Below are 11,318 nucleotides of genomic sequence, written 5' to 3' on the forward strand. Positions count from 1 at the left end.
TAATGACTAACTTGCCTTACGAACAAGCTACACATGGATAATCATTAGATAAAAGAATCTTCTGATTCTTTAAAGGATGTCCATGTGAGTTGTTTATTATTCGACGCATCATTATGGCTCTTGGATGTCCAAGTCGATCATGTCAAAGTATAAAATTTTTTGAATCAACGAACTTTTGGTTCGTAACATTATTTGATTCGACCATTTTTATAAATGTAAAATACATGCCAAATGAGAGTGCATGAAAATTTTCTTTTATCTGCTTCTTGCCAGATGCAAAAGAAGTGATGCAAAGATATTCAACATTATTTTCTTGTATCGTCTCAATGTGATATTCATTGCAGCGAATATCTTTAAAACTAAGCAAATCTCTTCTGGATTTGCTAGAATAAAGTGCATCGTCAATATATAATTTTGTATTATTTGGTAAAATAATACAAGCTCTTTCGGAGCCTTTAACGATATTCGACGCATCCGATATCGTGTTAACATTATTTTCAACTAATATTAAGTCCAAAAAGTATTTTTTATCTTGAAAAATAGTATGTGTAGTTGCACTATCAATTAAGTAGCTATCTTGACTATCCATCATGAATCTATAAATATAAAAAAATAAACAAATTTTTTTTTTAAAAAAAAAATTTGAATTTAGATTTAAAGAAATAAACATTACTTAATATCATGAAATAAACGGTGCATAATAGAGTTTTATTTTATTTTTTTATTTTTTTACGGAAAAGTAAAAACATATTTCAGATTGAATTTTTAAAACGAAAAAAATACTAGTAAATTAATCTATATTTTCTATCACACCACCCCTAACCAAATGGTCAATATTTTCATTTGGATCAGTAAAGAAATCGGAGACATCCAAATGAGTCACATCAATTGGACCATCGTAATCAGCAAAATTAGTCTCCAATTTTTCTTTTCCCTTGATTGATCTCTGGTAGAGATCCACAAGATGTTTTGAGGTACGACACGTACATGTCCAATGCCCTTTCATTCCACATCTGAAGCAACTTTCTTCATACTCCTTTTTAGATTTGCCACTTTCGTTTGCTTTGTGCCTTTTGAATTTATTTCCTTATTGTTGATAACTTTGTTGATTATTTCTTCCATGATTTATTCCATGTACACGTCCGTATCCGTGTCCGTGTCCACGTCCACGTCCTTGTCTTGATATTGTATTTGCTTTAGACAATGTATTACCATTTGCTTCAGGCAATGATACAGAACCAGTTGGACGTAATCCATGATTTTTCATCAACAATTCATTATTTTGTTCAGCAACTAGTAGGCAAGATATAAGTTCTGAGTACTTTTTGAAACCATGCTCACGATATTGCTGCTGCAGGAGCACATTTGAGGCATGAAAGGTGGAGAAAGTTTTTTCCAGCATATTTTCATCGGTGATTTTTTCTCCGCACAAAGTCAACTTTGAACATATTCTGAACAATTCAGAATTGTACTCACTAATCGTTTTAAAGTCTTGCAAACGAATGTGCATTCACTCATAACGGGCTTTGGGGAGGACTATAGTCCTTTGATGATCAAATTTTTCAGTTAACTTTTTTCCAAAGAACTTGTGGATCTTTCTCAGTGAGATATTAAATTTTTAATCCATCGTGAAGATGGTGATGGAGGAAAATGAGTGCTTTTGCACGATCCTACAAGGATTCATTGTTTCCTTCTTTTATTGTCTCTTCTAGACCCTTTGAGATGAGATGGATATCAGCATCCAGTATCCATGACAGATAATTTTTATCAGATATATCAAGTGCAGCAAACTCAAGTTTCGTAATGTTTGTCATTTGTTTAACTACACAATAAAAAAATACAATTAATTTTGAAGAATATGATTAATCATCACATGTTAATCAAATGGTCAATATCAACATGACTTTAAGTTACGTGTTTTCCTCTGGGGATAAACACTAATTTGAAATAATATGTTCTTAAAAACATATGTTACTTCTCGAGCACATTATATTTTGCTATTATTTATTCAAGTGCAATATGTCAATATCCTTCTGGAATATTGAGAGTTATAATTTATGCTCTTCAGAAGCAAATAATATTCTTATAATGTTGTGCTACTTCTGGAACAACAACAAATAGATCTATGATTAATATTCTTCTAAAATATTAATTATAATGTTGTGTTACTTCAGGAGCAACAACAATTAAAAATAAATTTAATGTAATGTTTCATAACTAAACATAAAAAAAATTATAATACATCCAATTGCTCACTATTAATTAATATACAAACACATGTAAAATATTATTTTGAATTAATAACGTGAGTCGAGTGAAACACAAAAAAAAATTGGTGACATGTAGAAACCTATTCACATATTATGGCACGAAATTCTAATTATGTGCAATTAAAAGAATTGAATTAGTATTAACCAATTAAGACATGAAATTTGTAGAAACCAATGGATTTGAGAGAAAAGATGAGTTGGGTACAGTTATTTGTTATTTGTATATTATATATATATGGAATTAGCCAAAATAGAGATTTGGAATTGAAGCTTGCTTACAAAGAACATTGACCAATTAAACCAAGAAAATAAATAAATTATAAGCATGTGTAGAATGTAAAGGGCTAATCTAAATATAAGGAGGGTATAGGAATATGAATTAATGCATATCAATTGATTTAACATAAATATATCTCCATAAAAATGCACGTGGATTGATGTAAAGGAAAAAAACATTAATTAATTCAAAGAGAGGTACAAAGAAAACATGATGATTGAGAAAAATGAGATCACGTATTGCAGATTCAACATATGTATATGTAAAACTCACGTATTATCAAATTAATTTTGATAATACGTGATAGATGATTATGAAAAAAAATTACTACATTCAAAGAGTTTCGTGCTGATAACGTGTTATAAAATGAGAGGAAAAGAGAATAGAGAAAACTCAAAGAGAATAGAGAAAACTCAATAAACGATTTGTATGTATTATTGAAAACCAAAGCCCTCTATAATTTGAAATGAGTGCCACTATCATTTTTTTTTTTTTTTTTTTTTTTTTTTTTTTTTTTTCTTGGTGTAAAATAATTTTTAATCTTATTTGTCCGGTGATATATATAGCTCTTGTTTGAGCCCCATTTTGAGGGGAAAAATGAATTTTTGAATAGTGTATTGATGTGAAATGTGTGGTTAAAAAATAAAGAAAAATTTTGGATTTACGTGTAATATTATTTTATTGAAAAATGTGTGGTTGAAATTATGTCAAAATACTGTAGAAGAATTCATTTTTTTCAAAGAATGGGGATCAAACAAGGGCATAGTTAGATCGATCCCACATTCGCAAGTGGAAGGACTTGGTTTTAGCCTTTATAGGTAAGAATCAGGGATACAATGATAATAATTTCTAGGGCAATAGGGGTACAAATGTCATTCACCAATAAACTTTAATGGACTTTCCATTTACAACATAGACGTAATTATTAAAAATCTTTGAACTGAGTAGATTTATTTTCATTAGTCAGCCCAATTAGGTTATGGACGGACATGCAAAACATGGAAATTCTCTTCAACATTGAGGCCCATTGGTACAGCCTACTTCGGCCACCAAAGTTGAAAGGTCAGGCCCAAAAATAACCAATAGCCCAGCTTCCATCTTCAATTGCTGCAGCTTGTTCAGCATAAATTACTTTCGAAAAAATAGTTCTCATCTTATTTTCAAGATAATCATAAATTACTTGTTTTTTGAAATATTTAAAAATTATTTAAATTAAAAATAGATAAAATAAGTGGTGATTAGTACTTGTGTGCATCTATCAAAATATTTGGATAAAAAAAATCTTGAATGTTTATAAACATGAACCAAGCATACCAAAAAATAATTTAGTTTTTCCATTTAATACCCTAATTGGGAATTTTGAGAATTTTTTATTTATTATATTAAAAAAATTATATTTATTGCATTGTTTAGTTCACTCCAATATTATACCACCCTAATTTTGAAAAGTGGCGTCTATTTAGATTGTTTAGTACCGTCCAATGCACTTGAACTCGAACACTATCTATGAGTTGGGTTTTTTAGAAATATGGCTCAATCAAGCTAATCGAGTAATAGAAATTGAGATATGTTCTCTCGAACTTATGTTCTCATTTTAAACACTTAACCAATATGCATTTCTTAATTCTTAATACCCATAATGGTAGATTTTTTATTTTTTTATTTTTTATTATATATATATAAAATATCTTAACAGTTAAAGATATGTCACATATCTCATCCACACGACACACTCCCTCTCGATCGCAGGCCTCAGCCACTTCCCAATGTCTCTCACAGGTAATCGACTCCTCTGCAAAACCCCCACAAGAACAACGTACGCTCAACTCCCTCTACGCCGTCCATTTCTCGTACCATCTTCGCCATCATGGTCTTATCACCCAAGAACATCTTTTACAGTCTCGGCGAATCCCAAGAAGCTTTCGTCATCATCAAAGACTGGAAGATTTGACAGCAAGAACAGAAGAAGCTCAGTTTCAACTAAGGAGCAAGAAGAAGAAGTAGTAGAAAAGCAACGTATGGATGAGATTTCTGTTAATAATAATAGTGGTACTATCGGAGCCGTTGATGATGGATTTGTAATGCCAGAGCTTCCTGGAGAAAAGCCTGACTTCTGGGAAGGTCCTCAGTGGGATGTTTTTGGTTTCGTTCTGCAGTACTTGTGGGCTTTTGGTATCGTTTTTGCGGTAATTTATGTTTTCACTCTGAATCATGTGTTCTTTACCTTCCATGATATTAGTATTCACAATGACATAACAATTAACATAGATAATTGAGGACGATGCAATATTCAGATCAATTAATGAATCTTTGGTGCTGTAAATTTTGAATATTGATTGTTAGATTATTAAGGGGTTCAGTTATTTAGTTCGAATTGATACAATTCATGGGATTGCACATAATCATGACCTTGATTTTTAGTAGATTCTGTTTGAGGTTAAATTGTAATTATACATGTTCTCTCCACTTCTGTAATTCTCCTCCGTCCATAGGCCTAACAAACTGACTTACAACACGAGGTTTGAATTTCCATTATACATTGCACACTTCCATGTGAGAGGTGCTAACAGAGAAAAACTGGCTGAATGCTCTCTGGTTGAAAATTCTAATTGAGGACTATCTTGATTGAGTGAACTTCAAACTTAAATATCAGGATTTTTGTCGGAAAGGCGCTTAACTAATTAGAATGAAGGACAATCTTGACTGAGGATAATCTGTTCTTTTACTTACAAGGATAGATTTTAAGTGGCAATTTTATTCGAAGTTGAGAAGCATGGAAGAGAGAGAATTTGTGGGTGATATTTACTTTCCAAGTAACGTGATGGGACACCAATTCATGCCGAATCTTGGATGGAGCAGCTCTTTGAATCGCCAATTAAATAGATTCATGGGGGACAAGCATTTTCCGCATAAGAAAATGACCGTGTTTGCTCCAAGTCTTATGGAAGTTGAATGTAATCTTCCACCACTCGTCTCCCCACTCATTTCCTCCCCTTCCTCCACTCCTAGAAATGCACCAAGTAATGGATTTTCCTTTCAAACTTCTTGTTAATTTTCCCTTTCCTTTTATGTAAATGGAGAATTTCAATTAAGTGTCAAGTAATGGATCTCATAAAAGGCAAACAATAATGTGTCATCTTAGATTCATATGTATGCATTTTCTTTAAAGTTTTCTATCTGTAAGCGCATTATAATATTCTCTCCCAATTTGCCCTATAGCGTTCATTGTCTCTGGATTTGCCATTGAGCGTGACATCTTCTTGTTTGTAGTTAATTGCTTGTGGCATTGCTGTGGCCACATATAATGAAGGAGCAACAGATTTCAAAGACACTCCAGTTTACAAAGAATCTATCCAATCTCGGGATCTTCTAGACGAACCAGACGCATCTAATTCAGATGTTTTTGAATCCAATCCAACTGAACAGGCTCCTAGTTTGGACTAATCTTCGGATTTATGGGCAAGTTTTGGAGCAAGAAAGATTGCAGCTGCAGATATAATTCCATTTACGAGGTATGATGTCTTAGATTTTTTATCTTTCGTGGACAAGATTATGCATTACAGAGGACATGTATATGTATGTGTTTACAGGTTCAGCTTCTGATGCTTTTTTGTCGAGTCCTATTTAATCTATCATAACAAACGTATCGATAGTTGTGTAACTATTGATTAGCCAAAATTTGTTGTTTGGACGGACTAACAAATATAAATGAGAAATAGATAAATTCGGAGTGAATGAGACTGGTTTGTTGCAAAAGTGGGAAAATGAGAAGGATGCGACTTTTCACAAAGTAAACATATCATCTAAGTTGAAAAATCTTTCAAAAATTGAAGATTAGAACGTTTAGGGGCTGTTCTCTTCGTGTTCCAATTTTGTAGTTTTGAGTTTTGAATTCATTTTGGGTTTTGTATTTTGAGTGCCTGTTTTGAAATTGTTAAAAATACATTCTCTTTGTCATTCTGAAAAACTGTTTTTGAAAACATTAAACTGAAAAACTCATATATTGTTAAGCCATAATTAATATTTACAACAGAAAAACAAATTTGAAATTGCCGCAAACACTAAGGATGCGTTTGATTGCAAAGATGGAATTTGGGTGAAAAGAAAACGAGTTTCAGTGAATTGAATTGCCTGGAAATTATTTTCTTGAAAATTGTAAATTATTATGTTTAATTGGTATAATTTTTTACGTAGAAAATATTGAAATGAAAGTATTTTTGGTGTTCGTTTGGCTTTGTTTTACATATAAATTGTCAATTTAAGGGATATCTTCTTTTACAATTGTTCATAGATATTGGTTCCATTGTAAAACCAAAAAAAAAATAAAAAAAATAAAATTACATCAGCCTGGAAAATGAATTCCCACCAAAATGGTCTCAAAAACCAAGAAATGGGGCGCGTCAATTTCAACCCAAGAAAATGTTTTCTCTAGAAAATTTAGGAAATCAAACATGCAAAAGTTGGAAAATGGGGATGAAATTCCATTTTCTATGGAAAAGCACAACCAATCAAATTGGGCCTAATTAGAAATGGCTAATTGCAAAATTGTTACCACACAACCAATCGGTAAAGAAAACCCCACTTGCAGCACAAAATTAAAATAGCAGTTTGTTAGTTGGACATACAAATTATAGAAAACTGGCTAAGAAGAAATTAATCAAAGTCGTCAGGGCTCACGTTGAGGACTTCGAAAAAATAGAATACTGCCAAGAAGAAAATACCTAAGCGACGTGGTGCCACTAGATTCAGTAACGAGAAAGAATTTAAAATCAAAAGGGAGAGAATGTTCTAAAAGATCTACTTTGTTTTTCTACAAAGCACAGGGAATCGTTGATCAATTTCTACTATAGAAAACGTGATTGCAAGAAAGAGAGGGGAAATTATTTTTATAGAGCCTTCGATATTCTTCGATCTGCGATTTGGAAGGCAGAGTAAGCCCTAGACAGTGTCTTCAATCTGCTCTTAAAGGCATGGAGAGAAAGGAAAGAGACGGGCTATTTTTAATGAATTCACTCTGTTTCCCGTATTTTCGTTATTTGGCTACAAAACGCTCAAAATGGTTAAAATGTCGTTTTGAGTTTTTAGTAGATTTTTATTTATTTATTATTTTTTTTTAAAAAACTCATTTTTGAAAATAGGAATGAGAACGAGTTTTGACCCTTTTTTAAAATCGAAAATGGAAAACGGCTTGTATACAGGAAGGAGAAAAGCCCCTTGGGCTTTTAGTGTGCAACACATTTGTACTAGACAGGAAAGTTCACCGCGTTTTGACCATTAATATAAACGGTCATAGCAATTCGGCCTGATGCATGGTTAAGTGTTAAACACTTTTGACTAAGTTTGTTTGATGTTTGGACGTGCTTAGATTAAAATTTAAGTAATTATAAGTTATGAATTTTATAAAATGTGTTAATAATAAGTCATAGTAAGTTATGAATTTTGTAAAATGTGTAGATAATAAGTGATAGTAAGTTATGAATTCATTTGAAATGTTACGTTGATAAAAAAAAATATGTATAATCATATAAAATTTTAGAATTTTGGATGAACAAAACACTACAATTTCTTTGAGACCAGCCGTCCTCTTATTCCTAAGCTTGCTTAAATATTTTTGGGAAATGACTCGTTAGTTTGGTCGAAAAATAATTAATTTGAAAAAGAATTTGGTTTAGGAATGGCAACGATCAATTGCATATTGCGGTGATCAACATGATCCCTGCACCAATTTTTGGAAGAAGACAGGCATTAACGGGCGTCCTCAACTAAGATTTTGATGGATTTTAAAATATTTTAAATCCTAATCACTTTCGTGGATTTGAATAGATTTTTATAAATTTCATAAGAATCTCATCAAATATGGTAAAATTTTAAAAGATTTGGTTATATGTATGTTTAAGATTAAAATCAATCATAATCTACTAATTATTGAGAATACCTAAATTTTAGAGAATTTAATTAAATTTCATTAAAATTTCAATTTGGTACGCCTAAATTCATTAAAATCTTAATTGAAAATACCTAAATTTAGAAGGATTTTTAAAATTCATCTCAATCTCAATTGAGGACACCTTCGAAAAAATCTCAATTTATCGCCATGCTTAGTTAATTAATTATTCGTAAATACAATTTAAAAAAAAAAACATAGGGGAAAAAAAAAAATCGCTAGGTGAACCATGTTTCTCTTCGCCATCTTTTATAACATTCGGGACAATCGAGGGTGCAGAATTTTGCCATTCCTACTCTAATCATACCTGAATAACTGAAAATACAAAATCGTTTAAAACCAGCATAGAACATGCTTGTTTACATCGTTTTCGAAACATTGATATTCCTAAAAATTCGCTATCTTAAGCCTCTTTTTGGTTCCCATTATTTTCTTATTAAAATGAAAACTACGATCGTTATCTATTACATCAAGTTACCAAATTTGAATTTCTATCTTTTATACGGGGTTCATAACGACTATATATTTCATTCTTATTTTTTCACAAATGAGAAACAAACGAGGCTAAATAAAACAAATTAAAATTACACAGAAAAGTTTAAAACACAACAATCAGCTCGAAAGTCAGACAAGACAGACATGGGCCACATGGCTTGATTCAGATATTTCAAACAAAGAATATACATTCTATTTAAAAAGATAAATGCTTCATTTTATTTAGTTAAATAATAATTAAGGTCCGAAACATAACCCAAAATAAAAATTAAAAAAAAAAAAAACATAAAAGTACATAATAACTCAAAAAGCCTTAAAGGTATATTTATATATTTGTTTCGGGTTCTGGAATAGTGTTTAAATCTAAACCGCCATTTTCCACTTTCTTTTCACCAACCTTAACGCCGTAAACTTCTTCCTCTGAGGCCGTTAGCTTCTGGTCCTGGCCGCTACTGTGAGATGAATTATTCCGAGCAGAAGTATTCTCAAAGTACCTGATGGCAACGTGTATCCTCTTTAGAATGGCAAAAAACTCATCCACCTCCGCCTCCGTGGGCGGCGGCGGCGGCACCGCAACTTCCCTTTCCTCCTCCTCCACCGCTCCTTTTTCTTTAACCCGCCTATTATTCTCCGCTCTCTTCCGCTTCCTCTTCGTATCTTTCTCCATTTCTTCACTCTCTATCTAAATAAAGCAGCAATTGACTTTTGGTATATACGCTCCTGCGAATACTGCTACCCGTGAAATGTGTGTTATTATTGATTATTATCTATTGTGATCTTTATTTTATAACCGTTGGATCCGATGCCAATTGATGATGTAAGGGTATGACGTTTCCTTCGAATATCGTGTCGGTCATATGTTGCAATTACGAGGATATTTGTATGTAACAACCACCCACTCGCGTACTGTTACTCGCCTCCCTTAATTTTTTTGTGTAAATTTATTCAATGCTACCCAATTTACGGTTTTGTTTCAATTTCACCACACTCAACATTAATTTGATTATTTAATTTATATTTTATTATACCGTAAACCTCTCAATTGGAGCGGGTAGAGATCTCATTTTGGATTATTTTCGTATTAAGGGGTATGCAAAACTCACTTAGAGGTTTTCATTTTTTTTTTTGGGCCTAAGTGCACGAATAATCTTATTTCACTTTAGATGATCGTAGAGCTCTCACTTATGACCCATAGAGCTCTTATTTAAGGTGTATTTTGACCAAAAATATTTGTAGATCAATTGGTTAGGCTTGTAGAACTTTCACTTGAAATTCGTAGAACTTGCAGAGCTCTTACTCGGAGTCTTTTGACCTAAGAGATTCATATTCTTCTTCATGGAATCTTTTAGCACCACAAGATGGTTTTGGTGCCAAAAATATAAATTGAAGTAACAATTACTTGTAAATTTCTTTAGATTTCTTGAGAGTCATTGACATAATGGTCAATTTTAATTTTAATTATAAGTTAGGGTGAACAAATTGAAGTCAATGGAAGTTAGGTGACTTCTACGAAATTTCTCGCATGGAGTTTAATCGCTTGGTTAGAAGATGGAAGCAGATGAAAGTGCAAATTCTGTATTATATTAAAATGAAATTGTAATCAATTTCTTGGATGATTACAAAGATTTAAAAAAGACGACCATTGTAAGTCAATTTATTTATTGACCAAAAGAGATGACCATATTCAGCAGCCTCTAACTTGCATGTGGGTCAATATATTATTCAATTTTGCAATCCACGTGGAGAAGAAAAGAAGTAAAAGTAGTCGGATACAAAGCATTGTCTCAAAGAAAGGTTGGTACCACGTAATTTTTGCTTTAAATTTTCTAGTGGTGGGGGTGTGGGAACTAATTTGGAAGGATGTCGGAGTTACTTGTGAAACCTCATATGTGGATCAAGTGTGAAAATGTGTTTTTATTTCATACTCCCTCCATCTCACAAAAATAAATTGGCAGGGAAGAGATATAACTCAACGGGAAAGGATATGATCACTTAAATACAATGTCACATGATTCAATTAATTGAATACATCAAGTCTGGTTACTTACTAAATAGCATTAATCTTTTTGAAAAGTGTTTTATTAAGAATAGTGGTGCATAGAGTTGTTTGATGTGAACGTGCACATTAATTGTATATGATTAATTTTTTTGGGGAAAATGAATTTTAGAATAATGATTGTTTAGAGAATGTATGAAAATGTAGGAAATGTTTGGGTTTATAAACAAATATTTTATTTTTTGAATGTGTTGTTGAAAATGAGTTTGAGAAAAAAGTTTTGATATAATGAGTGTCAAACATGAGCTTGATATCGTCTCATATGTGAATCATCTC

At 32.0% G+C, this 11,318-nt stretch overlaps 2 protein-coding genes across 2 annotated transcripts; one reads left to right on the forward strand and one right to left on the reverse strand.

The window, feature by feature from the left end:
• The first annotated feature begins 4,261 nt into the window (after window positions 1-4,261).
• On the forward strand, window positions 4,262-6,234 carry LOC111405253. The gene is made up of 2 exons (XM_023034057.1): window positions 4,262-4,733; window positions 5,818-6,234. Exons 1-2 carry the CDS (start codon window positions 4,314-4,316, stop codon window positions 5,989-5,991), a joined length of 594 nt encoding a protein of 197 aa, XP_022889825.1. The 5' UTR covers window positions 4,262-4,313; the 3' UTR covers window positions 5,992-6,234.
• Window positions 6,235-9,115: 2,881 nt separating this feature from the next.
• Window positions 9,116-9,754, reverse strand: LOC111406926 (protein NIM1-INTERACTING 2-like). The gene has a single exon (XM_023036282.1). It carries the CDS (start codon window positions 9,651-9,653, stop codon window positions 9,312-9,314), a length of 342 nt encoding a protein of 113 aa, XP_022892050.1. The 5' UTR covers window positions 9,654-9,754; the 3' UTR covers window positions 9,116-9,311.
• Window positions 9,755-11,318: the final 1,564 nt, after the last annotated feature.

Source organism: Olea europaea, chromosome 12 (genome assembly GCF_002742605.1).
Source record: "Olea europaea var. sylvestris chromosome 12, O_europaea_v1, whole genome shotgun sequence".
In the NCBI taxonomy this organism is placed as follows: domain Eukaryota; kingdom Viridiplantae; phylum Streptophyta; class Magnoliopsida; order Lamiales; family Oleaceae; genus Olea; species Olea europaea.